The following is a 26,630-nucleotide window of genomic DNA, read 5'->3' as shown; positions in this document are numbered from 1 at the left end:
GCTGAATTGAATGAAATATTTGCACTGTTTTAAGGGCAATTTTTTGGGCAATTTTACGGACCAATAAATCGGAGTTGGTAATCACGAAATTAAAAACCCCAAATTATCAAACTTTAGTTTTTAATTCAGCTGAAGGACCAAACAAAAAGACAAAACCTACAGCACCACAAATCGTCGGGATGAGGTGCATTCATCGTGATATAGCCATTCAATTAAAATGTGAAATATCAAACGGCACAACCCTGCTTTAATTTAAATATTCGGAACATTTGTTATTAGTATTGTTAAACTTCCAAACTCCACACAATTAAATAATCAATCCAAGAAATTTAACCTCCTCCAACAAATCCAACAACCTCTCCACTATTCATACCTTTCACATGTTGCTTGATGATATTTTTTTCAGGCATAAAAGCTTCATGTTCCTATTAGAATCGTAGAAGGAACACATTTCTAATTGGCATCAATTCCGAAAAGCAATTCTGGAAATCTGCTTACTTCACAAAAACGAAAAAACTGTCTCGAAATCAATCCTCTCTCTTTTTCTCTTATCGTTAGAGTACTCGTATTCAAAATGTTCAAATTTGAATAATAAAAATTTGTAATAAAGAAAAAGAAGTGATGAATGAATCGCACACGACTAATTCTACCGACTAATCCGAAAGTACTATTACACACACGAATGTTTGCACGTTGCAACTCCTAATAGGACTAAAGGGTTAGGTTTCTAGGCAGTGCCTTAGCGAATTAATGTTGATTTATTTTAACAGTTAGAAGTAACATTCATTGGTGCCTTTATTCGAAATTGATTGGTAATCAATGTATCACTGCCTAGCTGGTTACTGTATCGAATTATTCGAAAGCAATGTTTGCTATCGTGATTGAATGCAACATTTGGAAATGATAAAAATCAAGGTAGCTTTGCATCTAGGAAGAGATTCGAACACTTTCGAATAGTGTTTCATCTGTCTTCACTGCTTCAGAATGTTTTATCCTTTCAGATTACTAATCATCTTGCTAACTTCTCTTTGTAATTCTTTATTTATTGCATTTGTCCATAACCATGCAAAATTTAATCCAAAAATCAAATATTTGGCAATTTCCACTTAACAATTTCATCAAGCAGTGTGAGAAATCTGCCTTTTATCTTCAAATATCAAATACAGAAAAGAAAACACACTACAACATTTGTATCATGCTTGAAACAGCTGTCAACTTGCCAAAAATAGTAATGCAATAATATGAAGACTTGTGAAGGCAGCACTGTCCCAAATGTTTAAAAAATCGCATCCTTTCTCTAAAAAAGAAGCACCATTAAATTATATAAAAATCGTTGAGAATTCCCTTTTAAAGTACGGTAATATTTTCCTTTCGGTTACAAACATTTGGCGTTCTTTGGCGTCCAAATAGCAGAGTTGAGCAAGTCCTCTATGAATGCGCTCAACCTCCAACAAAGTCCAATTGAGTGAGCTGAATGACTCTAAGCACATGTTGTGGTGGAAGAAATAATGGAGGACACCTCAACAATTAGACGAAACTTGTGTCGTTCATGTGAGGCATACGCTCAATAACGATTCACACTTTAAAAAAATGTCTTCAGACACAACTAGCTTAACAGACAGCTATTCTCAAGAACAACACGAAGAATTTCCATTAGCAAGTCTTGAAGCAGGTGAAGCCACAAAATATGTAACAACCTCCAAATCCAATTCGAAAGCTTTCCTCCTCAGACATGGCAAGAGTTTGCTTCGTCTATTCTTATTCATCATGTACTTTATAGCCACTGCCCTCATCACCAAATTCACACTCCTATTCTTTGTCATTCCACGTGTGTCCACCAATATGGAGCCAGCCAGAGATGTTTTTTTAGAGAATCTTCCACATGCAAGTCAGACAGCTTTCACAATCTCTGAAATTCTTGCTTTGGTTGGTATTGTCATGATGTTGATGGTGGCTTTCTTTAGAAAGAGAAATAAGCTTGCCATCTTTCATCGATACTTGTTTATTCATGCAACTTTATTGAACATTCGAACATTATGCATTAGTGTTACAACGTTTAGTATACCAACGAGTGAATATAAGGAGAATTGTATCAGATTGCAGAATTTAAGCTTGGCAGAGAGGCTTGGGAAGGCTTTGAATATTACAAATTTTGGTGATACTTGTGGAGATTATGTGTTTTCAGGTAAGTTTCGTATTGTTAATTTCTTGATTTGACCATGTAAACGAAAAATTTAATTGCCAATCGACAAAATTGAATTCACGTTCTACCAACAGGACATGCAACCGCTCTCATTCTCGTTTTTTGGTTCGTCTGGTACTATTCACATTCGGATAGATGGTCGAAAGCTGTACGAATGATCTTTAACACAATTCTGTTTACAGTTACTTTCGTTGGATGTTTCCTGATCATTGTTGCAAAGGAACATTACACTGTGGATGTCATCTTGGGTGTTGTCATTTCAGTAATGTTCTGTGCTTTATACCACATGTTATTGGAAAGACATGTTCAGGATAAATTATTGGATAGAAAACTGGAGGAAGGAGTCATTTCGATTCTTCACTACTGGTTCGAGATTGTAGAGTTTGATTCATATGCCAAGACACATCCTTTCTAAATGGAATGGGATTATAATTCGAATAGAGTTAGACTAAATGTTTAGTTCGTTTACATACAAAAAATTAAATAAAAAATCAGCAAAGATTTTTTGGATTTGTGGTATTGAGAGGTCAAGCTGCATGCAAGATGTCAACGTTCCAAAACATATCACTAGTTAAATGAAACAGAGATTAATGTAATTATTAGAAATAAACTAATTTCGTTTGGAATACTTGTCAGTTCAGTTGCTATTGTGAGGTATCAGTTTGTAAGTGGCCATATTTCACATAACATTATTAATTATTATTTCATTTCAGAAAAATCACTTGAAAATTCAATGTCAATTCTAATTGACTTATCTTGTTACGATCAATAACTTAAGCAACTCCATTTAAGCAATATTTATTAGTTGAATGTTGAAATTATTCTAAACTTAAACCATTTGATGATTCATTGGCATTGTGTTATTATTCATAGTTGCCATTCCACCATATTGAGAATCTCTCACAAATATAACTCCTCTCATTCTCAAGAAATCTCTCAAATATTTTACACCTCCATTGATATCAGCAAATTTCAAATCCAAAGGTTTGGACAAGTTGACTAGTTGACCTTCTTTTGTTTGAAGAACGAGGCAATATTCTGAATCAATAGGACCATTGCTTCCTTCACTAACCAATTGAGCATAAATATCATGAATTTGATCATAAGAGATGGCATAGGATGAAAGAATAGTTTCCTTTCTAATATACTTTCCTCTACTAGTCATTCTAACTTGTCTCTTCTCATCATCCAATTCAACTGTTGTCTCCTTCTCATAATAAACAAAGAGAAAAATAGCCACAGGAGCAGTCAACAAATAAATCCCTCCCAAAAATATACTCAACACCAAAACAAGTAAACAACACAAAATCAAACAACCTTCAGCATTTGTCCAACAATTCAAACAGCAAAAACAAGTTCTACAAAAACAATCAAAACAACCTGCATCACAGCATGAATTACCTCTTTGGACACGATCTTTACCAAGTTTGGTATTGCATGAGGATGAACATGCATGATTTGGTGAGAAATCACTTGGAGGTGGGAAAATTGTAATGTGTGAAATGTCATCTCTGAGACATGGAATTCTGAAACATCCACAACTGGCACCACATAGATATTTGGCAGTGCTGAATGAATGTTGGAGAGTGTATTCGTGGAGAGATGGAGATTTTTCACGAATCAAGTTTTTGAAAACTTCAGTGGTGGGTACTGAATCGTTTGGATTCGAATAGGTTTGTTGGATTGGTTGTTGGGTGACTGTCATGTTGTATTTCTAATTGTTTGTTTTTTTTTCGGTGCAAAGTTGTTGTTGAGTTGTTTCGAATAAGTGAATATGTTTCAGCTAGTTTCAGTTCATTGGTGAAGACAAGTGAAGGAGAATAGTTCTTTGAAAATGTCAGTTATCGGAACTGTGAATAGAAAATGGTATGGTCGGACAAGAATAAAGTTCAGTGAAGGAAAGTCAACTTGCCAATTTATAACATACATCAACAGCTTTCATAGCTTTGGAAGTCTTTAAGTTGTAAACTCATATAAGATACGATAGTAGAGCAACAAAAACACCAGCAGTATTCAAATAAAAGAAAAAATATGAATCGCCCACCGTGGGGGTCGAACCCACGACCACAAGGTTAAGAGCCTTGCGCTCTACCGACTGAGCTAGACGGGCTACGTTCACATTTAAAATAAATCCTATACATTCATTGTTTTAATAGTTTTGGTTTTGGTTTACAATGGCGTGTGACAGTGTCTGAATAGAAGGAATTATACGTATTCATTTGTTTATTATATTAATGATTTAATCCATTTAAAAGTTGTAACAACCAATCATCCAAAGATAGTTCATTGGTATTAGAACACAAATGGGAATAAATAAATTTCATCCAATTTGCAGAACCAACACACTTGGCACCATTTCCAACACTTCTCAAACGTTGTCTTAAAACTCTATCAGATGTTACAAATAGACATGAATCCAAAAGACAAGCAATATTCTGTCTATTTGCAAGTTCAACAAGTAGATCATCAGCAGATGGATATCCTTCCTGTTTGGCAGATGTTACAACAAATGTAACATTAGGATTGTTGATGACTTGTTGACTTGAGGAATCAAAGCAAACTTGCATCAAGTGCAATTGTTGATTCCATAACAATTCTGATAGTTGTGAGTACATTTTAGAAGTGGTTGAAATCAAGTCTTCAGCTAACTTTCTATTCTTCAATTCCAAAAGAATGTGTCTCATAGCTCTATTCATAAAGAACATATTGTTACCATCAATGAAAATTTTCTTAATTTCTGGTTTTAAAACGAGAGCTTGGCCATTTTCTTCAAAGAGTTGAACATCATCTTTGGATTGTTCAATTTTTAATTCCTTTTCTTTCAACTTGAGCTCTCTCTTTTCTTGCTTCTTGATTAACTTTTCAGTCTTGTGATTTTCCTTCTTCTCCAACTTTTCCTTCTTTCTTTGAAGTTTTGCTTGATGCTTTTCAAGTTTCTTTTCAATCTTTTCTCCATTATCTTCTCCAAGCTTTGCTTCAAGTTTCATCATCTTTAACTTGGCTCTCATCTCTTGTAATTTGAGCTTCTTTTCCAAAAGTAATTCTCTCTTTACTTTAAGAGTGTTTGTTTCAGTGTTATTCTTGTTGTCAACTTCTTCAACTGGGACATTCAAAGTAGGATACATATTTTCGGCAACAATAGCAACAGATGGTGAAGTATTCTCTTCCTTCAAGCTTACGAATTGCTTCTTGATTTGCTTCTTTTGTTTCTTCAACTCTTTTAATTGCTTCTTGATCATTCGCTTTGCAGGTTTACACTTGAGTTTGAATTCAACTATAATGGCCTTTGGCAAATTCTCACCAACAATGATAGATTGTTCCTTGGTATGAGCAAGTAGAACAGCTTGAATAACTTGATTCCACTCTTCTTCACCTTCAATACGTTTAAATATGTTTGGCTTTGAAGTGTTATTGTTCAACCAATCCTTTTGAACTTTAACAATAAGAATCATGGAATTCTTTTGATCATCAAGAGGCTCTTGTTCTGGTTGTTGTTCTGGTTGTTGTTGGAGAAGAGGAGTTTTCTCCAATTTAAAATACTTTTCCATAATGTATTCCTTGAAAGATTGCAAAGAAGTAAACTTTTGTAAATCAAAGGCTTCTTCAACTTGAGTGGTAGGTTTCTTCTTGTGGAGAAGATTCAACTTCACACCAATGTTAATATTGTTGGCTTGAATATACATGATGATGTGAGATGATTAGATGTTGATTTTTTTTGAATTTTATTTTTTAAAATTTTTAGCGGAAACATATTTTTATTCTTCTTATTCAATACAGGGTTCACCACAATTCCTTTCTCCTTCCAACTATACCGAATCAATTTGAAGATGAGATGTTAGCTAACAAAATAATCTTGAAAAATATTCAACAATGGTACTTTGTGGCAATGCTGATTTTCGGAGTGGTTTCACATCATCTCAACATGATTTTAATAGTAGTAGTTTTTATTGGTGAATTTTCATCATCGTGGAAAAATTCAAGTTTCTCATCAAGTACAATTAGCTCTTTATCAACCTCCATGAATGATTCATTAAATACCCACAACATTATATTTCGATCCATTCGAAAAAAGCCGCAGCTATCACCCAGTAATTCAACTGTAAACAATGGTAAAACAAAACCAAATAACCACAAAAAAAAATGGGACCACATCATGCTCGTCCTCACCCGCAAACTTTGTTTGTAACCCGTCAATTAAGGGATCACAACTGCCTCTCATCCTCTCTATTGTATAATAATAATCATCACATTGCTGATAAAATTATGAGAGGATCAATTAAGGGATTGGTATGCTTGATTGGATTGATTGTAGTGATCATGATGGTCAATATGAACAAGCTATCAACCATGGTTGTAGAAGGACAAAAAACTTCAGAGATTTATATTAATGAATTGATACAACGAAAAGAGTTGAGGACAATGATTATTCAAAAGGATGAACAATGGGGAAACTATACAAAACAAGTGGATTATCAAAAGAAGCTAGTCTCTACACAGAGAAGAGCCATTGCCATGTCTCGTAACCTTGCTCCAGGAAAGGCTTATCTAGTCTATGAGCAGAAAAATTTAGAGAAACTTCAGTTCATTACATTATCATCAAGGGATAGTCACTTTATGCAAAACATTTCAGCACTTAATTTGAAAACATCCTTTCAAAGATATTCGACAAGTCTTTTGGGAATGAACGCAGTGATGAATAGTTCCTTAATTACACAGGAACTGACAACTCGAATGATGAATAGTTCGTATCCAACATTGAAAGCAATCAACACAACATTCTATAGACCAGCTCAAGATACATTCAGAGAAAGAACAACAATGTGTACTGGTGATTATTTTGGATTATATCTGGATCCAAATACTCGTATTTTATATTCATGGGGATTAAACACTTTGGGTAGAAGTAATCCTACAACGAATGAATATCCTGTGAGTTTGACTCTATTGTCAGATGAATATATTAGACAATTGGCATGTGGTGCATCTCACGCTTTGGTTCTGACAAATAAGGCAATCTATGGTTGGGTAAGTTGTTCAATAATTCACATTATTTCAACTTTAATTATTACAGGGTTCTAATTCATATGGTCAGCTTGGAATTGGAAGTAAGGTAGATATTTCTCTTCCAACATTGGTCCTCTCACATAGTGGAGCAGTTTCCTATATTAATGCAGGTCCTTACACTTCAGTGTTAATAGACAATAATGGGTATGCACGATCGTGGGGAAGAAACACTGAGTACAACCTTGGTGTTGGAGTTTGGGGAGATAAAACCACTCCAACTATAATATCTGCAACACTAAAATTTTCAAAGATTTGCTTTGGTATGCATCATGCCATTGGTGTTTCTCAGAGTGGTACTTTTTATTATTGGGTAAGTTACAATTTTCGCATGTTTATTCACACATTTAAATCAATTTAGGGAAGAAGAGGTAATAATGGAGTTGATAGATATGTCATTCCAACAACAACTTGTTTTGTAAATAACAATGTTCCAGTTAACGTAACAACCCCAACCACTTTTCCAACTAGTTTTTATCCAACAAACACAGCCATTGTGGATTTCCACTGTGGGGACTATTCTACAATTTTACTATTGAGCAATGGTGGAGTATTATCATTTGGTTACAATGGTAATGGAGCTCTTGGAACAGGTGACAGTGTATCTTCCACTACGCCAGTAACTATAAGAAAAGCAGTTATTGGCAGCTATCGTAAAATTATTAAGATTGCCCACAAGAATGAAATCACTCTTGCCCTTTCAGATGATAGAAGGCTCTTTGTCTGGGGTGCTAATAATATTTGCCAATGTGCAACTGGTAAAGAATGTAGTACTCAATGGGAGCCAGATTTTGCTAGTATTCCAACAATTGATAATATTCATGATATGAGTATTCTCAAAGAAGGTTCTATTTCAATGTATTCTTACAAGGCAACTATTGGGTTCTTGTTGGGAGGAAGACAATCCATCTCTCCTTTCAGTAATATAGCAACTGGAACATACAAAACCATGATTAGTGCAATTAGATTTAATATCAAATACACTCCACCAATGGAAAGAAAATATCCAGTATATGAAAATGCTACACATAGATCCATTGTCACAGAATCAACATTCTTTAGTTACACTGCAGAAAGCTTTGACCTGGTATCTTTCAAAAAGTCTGCTCTCGATAAACCAGTTTCTACAAAGGCACAAATAGGGTACTTTAATGCATTCTCATTCCACAGCACTCACGATTTTCAAATTGATGGAGTAACTTTCTACTTTGGAGGATTTGTCAATAACACACTCTCGGATAGAATCATTTCTAAAAGGTGTTTGGATTGCTTGACTGTCTACAATCAAACACTTCCTTATCCAGTGGCATCAGGTATGGTTGCTCTGGTTGATGAATTCTTGTACATTTTTGGTGGGTTAACCCTTGATAGAGATGAAATCGTGCCAACCTACAAGGTTATTAGAGCTAATGTTTCGAACTTACTAATGTGGGAAGAAATGAAGAAGGAATTCTATATTCCCTTCCCTATTTATAATGGAGTAGTATACGTTTTGGACGATTCTCTTTACCTTCTTGGTGGAAGAGCTTATCCTAGTAATCAACCAACTTCAGAGATTTATATTGCTTCCATATTTGACATGAAGTGGAGAGGCACCAACTCTTTGCTACCATATCCATTATCAGAAACCAATCTTATAATGGACCCAGATGGAATTTACTTGATTGGAGGCTTTAGACTCAAGTATAAGCCAAATACATCGATAATTAAGGCTAACAAGAATACTCCATTACAATGGTTTGACACTTTACAAAGAGTTTCTGATAGCTATTTAGGAATCACTTATCCATATGTTGATAACTCTACAACATTGTATATTTATTCTTATGATTTCTCTAGTAGATATCTATATTCTGGTCAAAACATTTCCCTCTCAACATACAAGCTAACCTTTGCAAATCAACCGTTCACTGCATCAACTATTGTTACAACCAAGATAGATAATATAGATGGAGCTTTCATTGAAGGTGATTACGGATTGAAATCTTGTTCTGAATATTTGGCTAGATATCCAAATCAAGGTTCTGGGTTTTATTGGATATGGCCTGATGAAAACTCACTCAATTTTGTTGTGTATTGTGAACAATCGATTGCTGATGGTGGATGGACTTTAGTCTCATCGAGATCAAATCTATATGATCCGTCATTTATTGAACGAGTTGTAGGCGATTATTCAGGAGGATCATTAGCAGATGACAAGTGGAATATTTTACTTTCAACAAGTTCTTACTTAATGTACAAGACCAAGGAATCTATTGAAACCAGCTTTACAACAGCAGACCTTAGTGAACTGAAAGATGGAGGTAATTGTAAGAGACTCGCTTACTCACTTAAGGATCCTATATTGTACTGGAGAGAACTTGATTGTGATCAGGTAAACCAGGATTATTGTTTCCTAGGTTTTGGGCCATCCAGAAGTGCTGATCTTTTCACTCGGTGTTATAAAAATCCATTCAGAGGTAGTACCAGTAGTTCCGCTTATGCAAATATCTATCTTAAATAAATTACTTTATTACTATTTCACAAACTTTAGTATCAATTCTTTGGTTGATGATTCATCAGAACTTGGGGAATAATAAAACACAGAGGTTTGCGATTTGGCAAAAGGAAGGAAGCTCAAGATGGATCTGAGATTTTCTCTAATGTCGTTTGTTTGAAAAAAGGTGAACATTTCAAAAGTGGGAGCTGTCAAAAAGATTGAAGATGCTTGCATGATGAAACTCCTAGAATCATCAAATATGATTGCTTGAGGATTTGAATTCTTGATCAAATCTTTGATTGCTAAGAATTCATTTGAAGGTTCGTTGGCTTGAGAGGTGGAAATTGAGTTTGAAATGGTATTAAAAATTTCCTCTTCAATTTCATACATGGTTGGAACTGGTAAAACATAATCTATTCTCAACGGATTCGCAGGTTTATGAAGGAAATAGTTTTGTGATTTCACACAATATAAGCCTCTTTCCAAACATAAATATTCAAATTCAATGTCTTCTAAATATCTTCTTGATGGGAATATACAACCAGAATCAATTGTTCTTTTTGTATTCAAAAGGAAGAGAGAACAAATGGTGAAACTGTTTACAAATGGTTTGTAGTTGATCGATGAAGAATATCTGTATCCATCCTTTCTAACTCCAATCATGGCAATTTTATCCTTTCCAGGAGTAAAACTGCTTATACTATCATTAAGAGTGATATTCAGAGATGGATTTTGTCTATTTTTAAATATTGGTTGAATTGACTGAGTAATAGTTGAAATTGGTTTGTTTTCATCATAGACAATTTTCTCGAGTGGAATTAAAACTTCTGCCAATGAGCAAGGAACCTTTCTACCATTTTCAACCTTCTCAAAGTGATGGCAATTATCATCCATCATCCAAATAAATTCCAAACCAAATGCATAGGAAAGAATTTGAATGACCATTCTAGAGTAGCCAATTCCTCCAACATCGTCCTTCATTTCATAATCAATAAGAGTTTTTCCATCCACTATTTCATTGTACTGTAACTTTCTTTGTTCAGTTGTTGGGATTGGGAATAGTTTGAAAAGATCTTTCATATTCACAATATCTGGTAAGCTCATAATCACAAAATCTCCTCCCAAAACATTTCTATAGCACTTGAATTCGGAATGTCTTACAACAATTACTTGTCTATATGGAACCTTCATACTTTTCAGATAGAATAAACCTGAGGCACTTCTATTCCAAGAAGGGACAAATATCCAACTTCTAACACCATTAGGATCATCAGGCAGTAGGAATCTGGTGACATGTTGTTGATCTGATGAAATTACAAACCAATTCATTTTGCTTGATGGAATGGAAATTAATGGCTTTTCTCCTGGAAAGCAAGACTCTAGCATGGCCATCTTCAATCCAAATACCTTTTGCAATTGGATGGTAATTAATTTATCCTTATAATTCATATCTGCAAGACCAATATTCATCTTTTCGGATAAGTCAACTTTCTCAATAATTTCTTTCGAGGATGATGTAGAACTTGATTCTCCAAACTTCAGCGTTCTATATCCAGATGAAGGATGTAAAATATCATTGTATCTTCCATCAAATGTCTGGAATGTTTCCAAATCAAAGTTGTGGCTACTCAATTTTTCCATAAACTTGCTCCAATAATGATTGGAACTTGTCATGAAAGATTCAATTCTTGATAATTTGTGTACAGACCTGATCTTATCAGGTGTAAATTCAGTGAATATTTCCTCTCTGGTTTTCAAAACAAGCTTGGCATACTTTCCAGCAGAAATTGAGCTGTATTCACCCCTTTGTTGACCTTGTAAATTTTCAAAGTAAGGTAATACACGTTCCAATTCAGAATAGTTAGAAATAACAGCATCAACACCAATAGAATTATCATCGTATGGTTGTTCTTCTTCATTAATATCAACCATACGCTCACTTCTATTTTTCTCAATGTCATGAATTACTCTTTCCAAACAGTGAATAAAGGCGTCTGTTTTACCAATCTGATTTCATTGTTATTAATATTCACAAATACTATAAATATACTTACTTGTGGTTCGGCGAATAGTAACATACGATTCTTGTGATTTTTCTTTGAGGAGATATCCTTATCAGAACCTGATCTCATTGAATCATAGGAAGGAGGACTTTTCTTTTCACCTTTAAGCTTTTTTCCATCAACTGCAGTCATGGTTCTTCTACAGAATGTAACAATGGACCAATACTTTTGACCTTCCTTTCCTTTCATCTTGGTCATGTAGGTATCAAGCTTCATGCTCGTGTTACCTACTATTGTAGCTCCACCTTCACCGCACTTGGATAAATCCTTATAAATTGAATCTGTTACAAGTGCAATAGGTTTCTTGTCAGAATCGTCCACATATCTACACAAACGACCAAATTCTTGTGTAAAAGATGAGTAATTTGGCAAGGAATCACCTTTGGCTCTCATATCCAAGCAATCAAATGAATTAGGGAAGGTATCTCCCTGACGACCTTTGGCAACTAGGATTAGAATGCAAGGGAAATTGTGTAAATTAATGTATTCCAAAGATTTTTTCTCCTTAGAAAGTCTACTTGGTTTTCTTTGGAAAACTTCATAATCTTCTGTGGACAGAACTTTTTCAGCAAGTTTCATTCTTGAGATGAAAGATAATTGATCGAGAGTGAGTGGATTTTCACCAGTGTCTATGAGAATATCTGGTGAAATGTAGCCACTTGCTGCTACTTTGGAAATGGAACTTCTCAATAGCTTGAAAACAGTGTTGGCAAAATCTGTAGTTGTAATTCTCAATATTTTCATTTTCCCTCTCAACGTCACACTGTTATCATTTGGAATTTTACCAGATTCTATCAAGGTATTAATGAGAGTTTTGGTGTGGGATTCTTGATCGATTAAAACTGAAAATAATCTTTCAGGATTCTTTGGCTTGAACTTATTTTTCAAATATTCCAGTAAATGTTGAATTTTCTTTTCCAAATCTTCCTTCTTTTTCTTTACGGTCTTTTTAGTTTCATCAAGGATATCATAGTCATCGTCCTCGTCATCAAATTCTTGATTCTCCAAAACATCATCCATCTTCAAATGTTTAGCACACAAGTAAGCTAGATAAATTAATTTACAAATCTCTACGTATATTTTGTGCTTTGGTTCAATATCAAGAGCAGCATCAATGGAATTAAAATGTCTGTAAGCAGTAACTTCATCATATAGTTTTCTTCTCAATCCTTCAGTAATAATCCAAAAGTGATAGTCAATAGCTAACATGATTGGTCTTAAAGTATTGGATGCAACCTTGATCTTTTTCAGAACTCTTTCAAATTCTAAATCTTTGAAAACAAGTGGTTCTTCTTGCTTGAGAGAATTAATGTAATCCTGTTTGCTGAAGTATTTCTTCGTTTGATTATCTTGCTCTGTTCTTTCCAAGGTTGTACGCTTTTGTACTTCACTCCAACTCACAACATTGTACTCCTCGTAATTGGTAAGGTGTTTGAATTGCCAATCATTGAGGGTGTATTCTTTGGATACTGCTGGATCATTATTCACTGGTTTGAAAGTTACACTCCACTTGATTATATCATGTATTTCAACAAGTTTTCCCTTTGGAATATTGCCAATTGCTTGATTTGTAATTCTTCTAGTTTTTGAAGTATTAATCTTTCGTAAATCTCTATCTGAGAGGTTTACTTCCATTTCCAAGTTTCTTGTTAGGGATTTGACTATGTACCTGACTGTTGAGATTGATTTCTTAGAAGTTGGTTGAGGATTTGTGTCAGGAACTTCTTCATATTCCACAACTTCTCCAATTTCAAAGTTTTTCTCTTCAGATTCATCACTCATGAGTGGTATAATCTTACCAGTTATTTCTTCTACATCCTCCAAAAATATATTTTGATCCTTGGATTCAATTAGCTCATACACAGGAGTAGAATATTGCTCCTCATATTTGATCAATACACCAAATCCTATCTTGTTATAATTCGTGGAAGTGACTTGAATTTTTGTACCAACTTCCAAATCTTCATGTTTGTTCAAGAGTTTGTACACTTCTGGAATATTACTATCAACTGAGAGGACATTGTAAGGGGTTGCGCTCACCAATAGAATGAAAAAGTTATTGTGTTGAAGAGCGAGCTCATCATTAACAATCTTGTCGTGAGCACCTTCTTTGGTAATTGCATAGTGACACTCGTCTACAATTATAATGAAGAGAGTTTCTTTTTCATTTGCAATTCTGTCTCTGAATTTTTCGAACATCTGGACGTGATCTTTTCTATACTTGATTGAGACATGTGAAAGTTTGGTATTTGGTGGCAGAATGTTGGATCTTTCCAATCTTTCCATTGTCTGATGCCATAAGGTATTCTGATCAGGCGTACAAACTAGAAAGCAGAGATGATTATATAATGAAAACTCAGTCTGTCCAATAATATCCTTCATTCTTTCGAATATTTCATATGAAATTACTCTCTGCTCATAATAGACATGACGATGCACTACCTTTACATCAACTCTGCTAGCTAGAACGTCCTTCAGTTTTGTTGGTAATACACCATTAGCTTCAACCAGTGTTTCGCTAGCTATTTCACCATAATTCAAAATATCACTTTCAGCAATTTGGAGATGGGATGAGACAATGGTTTTGTACGATTTTGCCTTTGGTGCACGAAGCTCCAATACATACTTTTTCTCCTCCTTTTCAAAATTAAACTCAAAATTGACTTGAATTTCATCTATTGGTCCCTCTGTAATAATTTGCTCCTCGGCTTCCATTTCTTCAGCCTCCTTCAGTTCTCTAATAGTCTTGATTTCGTAGAGCATTTCAGCAAGTTCCACTATTTCTGTTTCTCTCTTGAAAATCAAGCTCATTGAGTTGGTTTGCAAATCGTACACAAAGGAATAGTTTTCGTGTGAAATATTCATAGAACGCATCAAATCCTTACAATACTGTTGATTCAATTTGAGTGCCTCATCAATAGAATAAATAAACTCTTGAACTGTTATTGAACTTTCGCTGGCAATAGTTGAAAGAACAAGTGAGCAGTTGAAATTAAAGAAAGATTCATGATCTTCTAATGAATTGTTCCAATCAATTGATTGAAACAATTTGATACCGTTAACAATTGGAATTCCCTCTTCACTTAATACAATATCTTCATCAATTTGGAACTCATTAGAATCCAAGCATGATATTTTAACAATAACTTGTTTTGGAATATTTTCAAACACTGCTTTGATCACTTCTTCCTTTGTTAAGACATCTGTCATTTCAACATCTTTTACAACCTTTTGTGGAGATGGTACTGTTGGAGTTGCACTACTACTGGTAATTGATGTTGTGTTGATTGTTGGAGTAGAAGCATCGGATTTCTTCTTTTTACTTTTTTCAGAAGACTTTTCTGGAACCTTTTTTCTCTTCTTGTCCTTCTCTTCCTTCTCCTTTTTTTCTTTCTTTTCCTTCTTTTCTTTCTTTTCTTTCTTATCCTTCGTTTCTTTTTTTTCCTTCTTGTCCTTTTCTTTCTTGTCTTTCTCTTTTGGTTTTTTAGTTTCGTTCTTTGTTGCTGGTTTGGCTGCAGGAGGTGATGAACTAGTTGGTGTTGATGATGCTTGCAAACTTATGGATGATGTTGAAACAGCTGACAGTGGTGTAGATGATTGATCATTTGGTGTGGACGGAGTAATGATACTGTTGGTGGGAACAACAAGAGGAGGTAAATCAACTAAAGTTGGTTGTGGTTGTGGATTGGTTTGTGGTAACACACCCAGTTGAACAAATAAACCATTAGAATTTGCTTGTGGTGATTGATTAGACACTGCCTGTTGTTTCAATTTTTGCTGTTGAATGACATATTTTGGTGGCATTGTTTTTGGTGTTGGTTATTTGATTACCAATATTACAAGTGGATTTAATTTCAATTTATGATGTGATGACGAAAGGATAATTAGCATTGCGTATTCACCTAATTTCCAAATGATGGAAGACATCTCGGAAATGTAATGGCAATGGAAGGAAATATTTGCAAGTTCTGCACAAGTTTGATATGAACCGTAGATGCCCTGATCACTAACCCTCACATGATATTATATACTTTTTAAACATGTTGTATGAACCAACATTTTTAACGCGCTTTGGTGACTTTTTTAAATTTTTATTAAATTAAGCTTCTTACCATCACAATATCTGAACTGAGCGGAAGGAATGCAGAAAAGATAATTTCAAAGGGTTTGATCTGTTTCATAATTTGATATTTCATAATCAATATAATTTTAATATTTAATTAAAAATTCAATTTTATTATTTATTTATTTCGATCACGATACAATCACTTCTCCTCGATGATCACACAATCTCGCCTCTGCATATTTAATATTCATGATTAAATTGTTAATATAGATTTACATTTTCGGCAAATATTCTGCATGAATTTTAAATTCCTCCAACTCCTCTCCATCATCCAATATCACCACGATCCACTTACCTCTCTTTACCTATCGACACCAAGCTTCAATACCAACTTCTATTTATCAATACCAACTATCATACAAGAGAGACAACATAAATCGACTCGAAATGATATTTTAGAGAGATAAAACACAGATCCAAAGCCTTGCTAATCATCATCATTGTTTACGACTTCCTATTTCATTTCCATTCATCTCTCCATCATCCAGTACAGTGATTGAGGAATGCACGGGTTGGGTCATTCCTCACCTTCATGAATTCTTGCATTCCTCCTCTAAGCAATAAGGTATTGACACTAAATGGTGTGTTTTATCTAGTGTGTACTGAAACAGTTGAGGCATAAGACCAATATGGAAAGATTAAAGGACATGGATATGGTGTGCCGATTGTCTAAATGTGAAAATGATATAGAAAAGGATTGAAATACAGACGCGAACGTCAAACATCAACTGACATTTAAACAAACGGTCATTTAAATGGTATTATGCACTGAAGTTGTTTATTGACACTTGCTGTTGTCCTCATTACTCTCCCCAACTCAAAAAAAAAACTACAATGAAAAGTACTTCTTCTATCCTCATTCTCTTAATTGCAACAACTGCCATCTTGTTTGCTACTCAAGTCCACTGCCAAGCATCCATCACTCAAGCTGTTTCTGATGCTTTGGATGCTGCTGTTCAAGATTTGACAACTGACACTGCATGGATTGCCTACTATTCGAAGAATATGTATTTCAACGTTCCAACATGTGCAGGTACTGTTAAATGGCCTGCAAAGGATCCATTCGTTGGAAGAACTGCTTTAAACATGTGTTGGTATGTATTTCAATTGATTTGAATCAATATCTTGTTAAAATTTTACATTTAATAGGGAAACTGGTACTATTGAACCATGGTTATCAACCAAGACCTATTTGGCTCAATCTGTTGTCAGAAAGATCAATGAACACTATGGAAGCAATTATCAAACTAATATTATCAGATTCAACACTACTGCTTTGGGTTTCTTTGAAACTTTGAAACTTGCTGTTTCAACTAATCAATGTAAGTTTGAAAATCAAAATTGACATTTAATTGAAATTTTATGTAAATTTATTCAAATTTATAATATTTGAATATTTTACAGGCGACATGGTCACTGCTAATACTCGTCCTGATGTCGACAATAGAGTTAAGGATGTTCACTTTCAATGTTCTTTTGGAGGAGCTTCAAAGGGATGGATCAGAACTGGATTGGAACCAAACAAGGTCTTTAATGATATCTACCAATTGAATCAAACTGGTATCAAAGTTGGTGGTAAGTATATCAAGTTGTTTTAAATTATTAATTGGCAAAATTATAATCAATTTTTTCATGTGAAATATTCCAATCATCATCTTTTCATGTGAAATATTATAATAATTATAACAATCCATTCATTTAAAATATAACAGCATATGATGGAACTAATTATGCCACTTTCATCAAGACTGAATTGACAGCTGCCACCTATGTCAAGTATGCAGCTGTCAACTTGCAATATACTGATGTCAAGAATAATGCTGTTCACGCCATTGTAGGTGATGCTATTGCCTACTTTGATTGGGCAAATAGACAGATGAACGGTACGTGTGGGTGTACCGTCAAGGCTTGGGATACTGCATATGGTTTAGCCACATTCACTAATCTCAATGTTACTGCCACCAGTAATGCTCAACCATTCCTTGCTAAGGGAAGCTCATGGATCATGGTACTCGTTTTCTCTATCCTCTTAATCTTCCAACTCTAATTACACTAAAAAATAGAAATTAAATTACATTATTATCAATAATAAGTTCAATGAAGGATTACCATCTTATTCAAGATAAGGTCCTCTGAATATGTAGATATCCCTTAGCCATATCAGAATGCCACAGTGCTGGCAACACAAACCAATGTTCGGACAAGGTGGTATGAGTGGCAGTAGGTTCTTTGTCTAAGCTCCACCACTACTGTTACCCATAATAAACATGAATGCAGAAAGTGCAATATAATTCTCTGCTCCTGGAATAGCTCCAGAAACTGTCAATGCCATCAGAAAATAAGATCCAAACAAGAAGGCACCAGAAACAAAACTACAAGAACGAGCTCCAAGAACATCATTCACCAAAGAAAAGAGAAAACTGAAATTAGTTCCCAAATTTGCTGCTGTTCCAATAGTATTCACCTCAGTTTGAGTCAAATCAAATCGTCTATTTTAATATTCCAATGATTAATAATTAAAATAATTATTACTAAATATTTGATCTTTCTCACACAACTTACTTTTTCAAAGAAGGACTAATTAGGACTAATCGATGAAAATGCATACTGTGTTCCAGCAGCAATCATCATGGCAGCACCAATAACAAATGCAATCCATCTCCGAACTTTTCTCAACTTTTCCGATTGATAGAATTGTTAACTTAGTTTCTTGTTGATGATTAATACTTAAATTAAATTTAACACCTACTTAAAAGTCTCTGAAATTATTTCAGCTTGTGGTATTATTCGAGTGCTGATGATCCCACACTTAAGGATATTCAAAAGAATTGCGTGTTATCATATGGTGATGACCAAAAGGTGTGATGCCATTTTTTTTAAAGTGTTTTTAAGGTGTTTTTACAGTACTGTAAATACGTACTACTGTGAAAATTACAACAATTTTTATAAGTTGGTTTGTATTGAATGATACCATGGTGATGTTAGCGATGTCATTGCCTATTTCGATTGGCCAAACACAGGTGTAACGTTCAATTTCAATCTAACTACCTAGGCCATTGCTTATTGTGATTGGGCTATCAATCCTCCGCCCAATAAATCGAGATAAATTAACAATGATTGCTATATAGTAGTTCCTTTGATTGTTCTTGTATGTGAAACCTTAATATTACAAAGAGCAAGATTCAATGTACTTAATATTTACAAGAAGAACAATCATATACCTACAGCTGATTGATAATAAATTAATGAAATGACCACTGAAATTATACTTTTGAAAAAACAACAATTTTATAAAAAAATTACAAACAATTATATTAAGGAGAAATGAAGGAAATTTATAAAAGTTGCACGGTAGAATTATCATCACAGCAAGATATTCATCAAATAGAATATAATCCAATCGGATTGCTTGCTAACCAATGGAAAATTAGTAACAATTAAGGCAGAACCAATGACGAAAGAGATCTACACCTCATCATCATCATCATCTGCATCGGAATTGTCATCCTCAAGAGAAATTACAATTCCTGAATATGCTTTATCATTTCAATTAAAACCAAAATATATTTCCTCTTCATCCTCTTCATCCCATTCCAAGATGATTATTTATTTGAATGCACAGGATGATACATTGTACAACTCGGAAGAGCACGGCTTGCAAATGATTAAAGGTTTTGGATATAAAAAAGCAAAATTGAGAGTTTGGATTATTTCAACCAATCAGGAATTGAATTATACTCGACGAAGGATTATTGAGGAAGGATGGAGAGCTGGTGTGTTGGTTTCGAGTAAGGTAACTGGATTGTTTTCAGTGTGTGCTGATTCAGAAACTGACTTGTTGCAAAATCAAGTGGAATATGATGGGAAAATAGTGGAATTGCCAAATGTCATCATTAATAGATGTGGAGCTAAAATTACGTATTGTGAAATGGCTCTTTTACGATTTTTGGAAAGTTTCGAACAGTGTTTGGTTTTGAATTCTTCAAAAGGAATGGAAATTTCAAAGGATAAACTTGTTACAATGCAAACTCTAGCACGAAAGAGAATTTCCATTCCAAAAACAATTGCTGCAACATTTCCACTCACTAGATTCGAATGGATTGAGCAGAAACTAGGTGGCTATCCAAAGGTTTTGAAAAAGACGAATGGAAGTCAAGGAAAGGGAATTATTCTAATTAAGGACAGAAATCAACTTCAAGATTTAAATGAAATAATTTCAACCTCAAATAATTGGATATTGCAAGAGTTTATTTCCAATTCGAGTGGAAAGGATTTACGAATTATTGTAATGGGAGATATGGTAGTTGGCTCAATGATGAGAAAATCAACGAATGGAAATTTCAAAGCAAATTTTCATCAAGGAGCTTTGTGTGAAAAATTTCCAATGAATGAAGAGCTAGAAAGATTGGCACGGTTGACCACAAAGGAATGTCATTTGGATATTTCAGGAGTTGACATTTTACTCGATCATGAAAATGTTTACAAAATTTGTGAAATTAATTCATCGCCAGGTTGTGAAGGATTTGAACAAGCTCATTGCGGAGAAATTAATATTGGAAGGGAAACCATTGAGTTTTGCTTGAGAGAGCACAACAAGAGAAGATCCAACCTGTAAACTTCCTGTCAGTCATCACAACAAATATTTGTATTCAATAAAACTGTCATGAGAATTCTCCCATCAATCAAAAAAAAAAACAAGATGGGCAATTCTTCATCGTCCACTATTGAAACTCTCCAGGTGAAAAATAATGCCTATGATATGATTACTGAAGGTATTTCGAATCTGCTTCAACTTAACAATAGACAACAACAAGAAACTCTTGAGATTATTAGTAATCGTCTCACGCGTTTGGAGATTCGTGTGAGTCAGTTAGAATCAAATTTTTATGGTGGAAATAACAATAATAATTACATTTACACAGGTGGAGGTGGAGGAGTGGGAAATTATTATTCGAATCCACCAACATATTCGAATCAATCAAATTCTTATGTCAATCCAACAAGATATTCTCATCCTAATCAACCTTCGGTTTCTGCAGTTTCCATTCATCAAACAAAACCAACAACCAGTGAAAAAATTGCTGATCTTCTCTTCATCCTAGTTGACAATTGTGAAAACATGCAGAAATGGATTCAAGAAGTTGTTTCACTCATTTCCAACTGTTTGGAGATTAGTATTGTGGAGAGTAGTAGCAACCCATTGAAAAATGTTGGAAGATATATCGAATATAGTATACTTTCGTATAGTGAATATTGTGAAAGAAAAGTTTCGAATAAGAAAATTCTCAACGTGTTTGTGGCTTTGAGAGAAAGTGATGCAAGAGAAATTCAAAGAAATTTAGATCAAATTTTTCATGCTAGTTTGGATGATCTTGTGAGAAATGCCTCAGGAACGTGTTTATTTCTCAGATTTAAAAATCAACCAAAAATGTCATTTGACGAAATGTCACAATTCAATTCCATTGGTTTTATTGAGATACCTTTCAAATATTCAACAAAAGAAATCTCAATAGATTCGCTCCCTGATGAATTACATTCAAAACTCAAGCAATGTTTATTGTAATTATTCCAATAAATCACCAATGTATTTTGCATTTAAAACTAAACTATTAGAAAGTTCTACATTTTCATTCTCATTTGAGAAATAGGCCTTATATTCGAAAAATCTATCAGCTGCTGATAGGCATGCTTCTAAAATTTCAAGATTTCTCAAAACAATGAAATCATTTCTTTCCTTTTGAATGTCAACTGCCAAATTTCTTGTGCAAAAAACTGAATCAGGTTCAATTCCAGTATTTTGACAAACATCCATGACAGCCTTCTTGACAGCAGGATCAGAATCAATTTTTTCAGGATGAGTCTTGAATTCTTCATTCAAACAGTCAACCTTTGTGATTACCAAAATAGGATAAAGATTATTTTGCATTGCAATTTTGCTATATTGAGCAATCATTTTGCAGTCCTGATCAGAAGAGCACGAAGAAGCAGTCACTACAAAAACAATAGCATGCACTTGTCTGCTCTTATCTTCTTTTGCACTTGGTTTCAAACTCTTTTGTTGTGAATTATTCGAAACCTTTCCTTTCAAAATACTTTCGAATAGGGTTGGATCATAATTGGAACCATCGTTACCCCAAGCATCCACAACACGTACATTACCAGGTTTTCCACCAGAAAGTATTGGTGAATAAAGGGGAATGTACTTCAAGTCTTGGGTCACGTGGCTATTGGTGGAACCTCCGGAGATTGCAACTGTTTCCTTGTCGAAAACTCCGTGTAATGATTTAAACAAGGAATTTGTAAGTTTTGACTTGCCAACACCTGGTTGTCCAAATAGCCAAATGTTGGTTTGTTCAATGTTGAGAGATTCCTTGAAGAAACGTTTGTTGGATTCTGAACTATAGTTTAAAATTTCGTCTCGCTTAACTTGGATTAAACTTGAGAGCTGGGAAGAAGGAGAAGAAGAAACTGGAGTAGAAGCTTTGAAATTGAAAGAACTTTCAAACTTTTGCATTTTTTTACGAATGTTTGATGACTTGATATGAAAATTTGACAACTTGCTTTCGAATTCACAAATCATGTCAAATGTCTTGCAAGAAAACTTGTCAAACAAAAAAAAAATATGCAATTCGAAAACGATATTTCTCTTGATCCAGAGAGAAACCTTTCATTCAAAGTGAACCTCTCCTTGTCAGAAGAAAATTTCACCCTCCAACTGTCTAACAAGAGCAAGACATTTGTCAGCTCTGTAAAATCTGCCCAAGAAATTCTCTCCATTGGAACTCCCCAAAATTGTGAAGGAAAGAACAATTTGCGTGCCTTTTTTAATTCTTGCAAGTTGTTATTCTCCAAACCTTCGAATAATCAACAACATTTAGGATACTTTTTCTTTAGTCCAAAAAGTTTGGAAAATTACAAGACTAGTGCCAGAATTAACAGTTTACCATCTCTTGGCATCATTTCCAAGGTAGGAGGCGCCTTCCTCTACTTGAGATTCACCATTTACGATAGCATTAGTGATGAAAGTTTCGTATTTTACTTGGCTCTATCCGAAATCAACACTGGCACCCAAGAAACAGCTCTAGAAAAGAATGCACAATTGTTGGAAAAACGAATCCAAAAGATGATCGATTCCTTCTCTTTCAAAATCAACATGCTCTCCCAAGACAATGAATATTGGAAGAAAATGTACATGCAAGCAAGGGATGAAGTTAAGGAAATTAAGGAGCTATTTGAGGAGAATGCAAGAAAGGTTAAAAAAATGGACAAGAGTTTGATAATGAATTCCAATTCGTTACCTTTCGTATTTGGAATTCTTTCAAGATGTGAAGATTCGAATAGTGACAACGCAGCTTTTACTTCTCAACTTGGTCAATGGCATTCTGCAGGTGCTGAGAACATGGCTGCCATATTGTGTGGCACTCACAGCTACAATAATACGTATGTGCTTTTCAGTAGACCTCCTGCTGTTGAATTTCTTCAAGGTTCCACTGGAACTTTCCTTTTTAAGGAACAGCATACTTGCTTGAATAATAATGGAAACTTTTATCAGTATCCGAGAGCAATGTTGGGATGTTTCTTTATCAAGAATACCAAGGCATCGAATATTTCATTTACATTGTCTCATGGAGGAAGTTGTGGTTGGAGCAGTGGTTATGAAGGAGCTAGTGTTTATTTGGGAACTCCTAATCAAAATGATACTAAACGAAACTCTGTCAGTTCAGTTTCATGGTCATGTGTTTACAATTACACTTCCAACGCTGAAGATTGGAATGACAACACTTCAATTACAATTCCTGCAAATACCACAACTTGTGTATTAATTTACACAACCCCATTCTTTTCAAAAGGTTCTTATAATTTTGTTCTGTTCAATGGTTGGAAAGTGTTTGGTATGAGAACAGCTTTGGAAAATGCTGATTTGGAATTGGATCATGAATTGACTCTTAAAGCAGTTCAGTGTGAAGGATTGACAGATTTCTATAAATTGTGGCATAAATAAACTTGACAGACTGTGTTTATTCCTTTTGAAGAATTTCCTTTGTCATTTCACGGAATATCTTCTTCATATATTCACTATTTGTTACGGATTTTAACATGACTGTCGATTGACCTTGGAAGAAACCAGATCCATTCGAGCTCAATGAAATATTCGAAAGTGCTGGACTCAAATCAGAATGTTGAGAATTTACAGAAAGAGCACTCTCATTCGTTGGTCCATTTGAGCTTGGACTATTAGAACTATTTGATGGATCGAGAGGAAGCGCCTTGATCATTTCATTAGTTGACAGGACATGTAACAGTAATGGTACAGATTTGAAGAGTGAAATGTTTTCATTTTCAGTGTGCAAGGAAAGCTTTTGGAATGTTTGAATTTCCTTGAGAGGTTTGGTGATTAATCTCTTCTTTTCATAGTTGAACAGATAGTGATGAGGATATTGGTGGGTGTGAAGAGTCGTGTTGGAATTTGAAATGTGACTGTGATGTTGTTTGAGATGAGTTGGTGGTGAAACAAAGTCATTATAATAAGTTTCAATACTGGAAATTTCACCAAGCCAAACACCAACATATGGAATGCAGGAGAATTGAGTGCCTTCTTCATTGTTTTCCAAACTTGTTTCAATATTTTGAATAATGTGATATTTCAATTTGAAAAATTTCTTTTGAAGTGAGAGTAAATCATTGACTCCTTCAAGAAATTGATGATAAGTAAAAGCATTGGTCTGATCTCTCAATTCGCTAACCTCCTTCCAAGCTGTTGCCAATTTAGAGATGCAACTATTGTGGAATGCACTAATGATACACATGGTATTTTGATAATTTTGTAAGGATAATGTGAAAAACATGACTTGAACAAAATATCCAATAATTTTCACACGATTCTCCAAACTTTCTTGTCTTAGAATGGTGTAAACAATCCACAATGACATCCAATTAAATCTGTCAATCATTTGATCCAAATTACTTTGATTATTACTGAGTGCGCCTGTTGAGAAAAAGTCATGAGTCTTGCATTGTTCAAAATGATTAGTAAACTCATAGTTTGTCAATTGCTTGGCAATTTCAAGAGGAGACCATTGCATTATGAAATGAAGATACAAATCAGGTTGTGCTAACTCCTCAAAAAATGATGCCTTTTCGGGATTAGACTTTCTCATTATATCCAAAACGATAGAATAAACACTGTCAATGTCATTTGGTAAATTAGCAAGCAGAATTTCCTCTTGATTTGCAAATACTTCAGGAATTTCAGTGGCTTGCAAATCATGTTGGGAGAGAATGAAGGAGGATAGCTTGTTGAACATTTCAGAGACATCTACTTCTTCCTCCTCTTCCTCTTCATCTTCGTCCTCTCCTTCCTCTTCAACTTGAGTATACTCCTCTTCTTCATCTGCTTCTTGAGTTTCTTCTTCTGCATTTTCTTCTTCCTCTTCATCAAGACCCAACTCCTTCCTCTTGTTTGAAAGATATTCCGACCAATCATTGAAAGATAATGGAAATGCATGTTGATTCAATGAATCTTCTGAAATTAATTTCAAAACTCCACTTAATTCATCTTTCCACTCATTCTTTTCAATCTTGTTCAATAATTCTTCAATTTGTTGAAGGGATGATTTGACAAAATTGCTACTCAGCACATCAAAACAAAATCCATAATTACTAATCCAATACTGAAGACATCCTATCGATCTTTGCATGACAGTCCTCACTCTGGATGAAATTTCATTGGATTTTTCAATATTCAAACAACCAATCCATAATAAACCAATCAAAAAATCGGATAATACCATGTTTGCATTTTTCTGATCATTAACACTTGGAAAATGATTGAAATATTGTCTGAATAGTGAAGGATAACTAGAGAAGAATACCATTTTCATCTCCTCACTCAATTCTTCGCTCAGTGGAACGAATTCTTTCAAGTTTGAAAGTGTTGAAGGCAAGTGAGAAAATTTCACAATCGGCAAGACCAATTTTCCAATCCAACTTGTCAAAGGAATGCCTGAAATTGCATTGATCTGCAAATCAACAGTTGATTCAGCACATTTTACATAAATTTTTGCTTTTAACTGTGTAGAAGCCATGTCTATCGACTTTTCTTCAGATTGGTTTACAAGCTGAAGGATGACGGAAACTACATCAATGTGATCTTCCCAATCGAAATCTATCATCAATGAATTAGGCTTCGAAGAGAGTAATCCGTGATGGAATTTAAATAAAAATTCATGACATTGTTGAGAACAACTTGTAAATTGACAAGTTTCATATGAATACTCTTGTGTTTCATCCAATAAATGGCCAATACCAAAGTAATTTGACAATTCAAATAGGGATGAGTTTGGATTTTCGGGTTGTTGGTGAACTGAAGGTGAAGATGATGTTGATATTTCGGAGAGATGAACTTGAGATTCTTCAAGTTTAGAATCATTGTCAGCACTTATGAGACAAGTCTCTTGCTGACTTTCTGGCACTATTGGCTCTTGAATTGAACTACACGAATCTAACGTTTCAACTTGTGCCATTTTTTTCTTTTGTTCTTTTTCATAAAGTGGCATCTAATTGCGACAAGTATTACCAAATGAATAATTGGGGACAGTATTGTACAAAATTAGCAGTTGTCAGACATGATATTATTGCTTGTCTTTTCATTGGTTTTCATGACTTGATAATAAAAAGAATGTATTGTTTCATTAAATC

At 34.4% G+C, this 26,630-nt stretch overlaps 9 protein-coding genes and 1 non-coding gene across 10 annotated transcripts; 4 read left to right on the top strand and 6 right to left on the bottom strand.

The window, feature by feature from the left end:
* Nucleotides 1-1,590: 1,590 nt before the first annotated feature.
* On the top strand, nt 1,591-2,618 carry NAEGRDRAFT_73813 (uncharacterized protein; the record flags this gene model as incomplete). Its single annotated transcript, XM_002671234.1, has 2 exons — nt 1,591-2,185; nt 2,278-2,618. 2 exons carry the CDS (start codon nt 1,591-1,593, stop codon nt 2,616-2,618), a joined length of 936 nt encoding a protein of 311 aa, XP_002671280.1.
* Nucleotides 2,619-3,032: 414 nt separating this feature from the next.
* NAEGRDRAFT_73812 (uncharacterized protein) lies at nt 3,033-3,908 on the bottom strand (the record flags this gene model as incomplete). Its single annotated transcript, XM_002671171.1, has 1 exon — nt 3,033-3,908. The coding sequence occupies one exon, from the start codon at nt 3,906-3,908 to the stop codon at nt 3,033-3,035; it is 876 nt and encodes a 291-aa protein (XP_002671217.1).
* A 332-nt stretch (nt 3,909-4,240) lies between these two features.
* NAEGRDRAFT_t657 lies at nt 4,241-4,313 on the bottom strand. Its single transcript has one exon. It is a non-coding gene; the product is annotated as a tRNA-Lys (tRNA).
* Nucleotides 4,314-4,434: 121 nt separating this feature from the next.
* On the bottom strand, nt 4,435-5,886 carry NAEGRDRAFT_73811 (uncharacterized protein; the record flags this gene model as incomplete). The annotated part of the gene is made up of 1 exon (XM_002671170.1): nt 4,435-5,886. The coding sequence occupies one exon, from the start codon at nt 5,884-5,886 to the stop codon at nt 4,435-4,437; it is 1,452 nt and encodes a 483-aa protein (XP_002671216.1).
* Nucleotides 5,887-6,343: 457 nt separating this feature from the next.
* Nucleotides 6,344-9,767, top strand: NAEGRDRAFT_73810 (uncharacterized protein; the record flags this gene model as incomplete). The annotated part of the gene is made up of 3 exons (XM_002671233.1): nt 6,344-7,228; nt 7,275-7,577; nt 7,626-9,767. 3 exons carry the CDS (start codon nt 6,344-6,346, stop codon nt 9,765-9,767), a joined length of 3,330 nt encoding a protein of 1,109 aa, XP_002671279.1.
* A 12-nt stretch (nt 9,768-9,779) lies between these two features.
* On the bottom strand, nt 9,780-15,610 carry NAEGRDRAFT_53065 (uncharacterized protein; the record flags this gene model as incomplete). The annotated part of the gene is made up of 2 exons (XM_002671169.1): nt 9,780-11,750; nt 12,038-15,610. The coding sequence occupies 2 exons, from the start codon at nt 15,608-15,610 to the stop codon at nt 9,780-9,782; spliced, it is 5,544 nt and encodes a 1,847-aa protein (XP_002671215.1).
* Nucleotides 15,611-16,766: 1,156 nt separating this feature from the next.
* NAEGRDRAFT_53064 (uncharacterized protein) lies at nt 16,767-18,621 on the top strand (the record flags this gene model as incomplete). Its single annotated transcript, XM_002671232.1, has 4 exons — nt 16,767-16,965; nt 17,337-17,507; nt 17,645-17,815; nt 18,551-18,621. 4 exons carry the CDS (start codon nt 16,767-16,769, stop codon nt 18,619-18,621), a joined length of 612 nt encoding a protein of 203 aa, XP_002671278.1.
* A 762-nt stretch (nt 18,622-19,383) lies between these two features.
* NAEGRDRAFT_73807 (uncharacterized protein) lies at nt 19,384-20,547 on the top strand (the record flags this gene model as incomplete). The annotated part of the gene is made up of 1 exon (XM_002671231.1): nt 19,384-20,547. One exon carries the CDS (start codon nt 19,384-19,386, stop codon nt 20,545-20,547), a length of 1,164 nt encoding a protein of 387 aa, XP_002671277.1.
* Nucleotides 20,548-21,495: 948 nt separating this feature from the next.
* NAEGRDRAFT_53062 (uncharacterized protein) lies at nt 21,496-22,512 on the bottom strand (the record flags this gene model as incomplete). Its single annotated transcript, XM_002671168.1, has 1 exon — nt 21,496-22,512. The coding sequence occupies one exon, from the start codon at nt 22,510-22,512 to the stop codon at nt 21,496-21,498; it is 1,017 nt and encodes a 338-aa protein (XP_002671214.1).
* A 1,438-nt stretch (nt 22,513-23,950) lies between these two features.
* NAEGRDRAFT_53061 (rasGEF domain-containing protein) lies at nt 23,951-26,455 on the bottom strand (the record flags this gene model as incomplete). Its single annotated transcript, XM_002671167.1, has 1 exon — nt 23,951-26,455. The coding sequence occupies one exon, from the start codon at nt 26,453-26,455 to the stop codon at nt 23,951-23,953; it is 2,505 nt and encodes an 834-aa protein (XP_002671213.1).
* Nucleotides 26,456-26,630: the final 175 nt, after the last annotated feature.

Source organism: Naegleria gruberi, assembly GCF_000004985.1.
Source record: "Naegleria gruberi genomic scaffold NAEGRscaffold_63, whole genome shotgun sequence".
Lineage (NCBI taxonomy): Eukaryota > Heterolobosea > Eutetramitea > Acrasida > Naegleriidae > Naegleria > Naegleria gruberi.
This window is presented reverse-complemented; position numbering and strand designations above follow the sequence as displayed.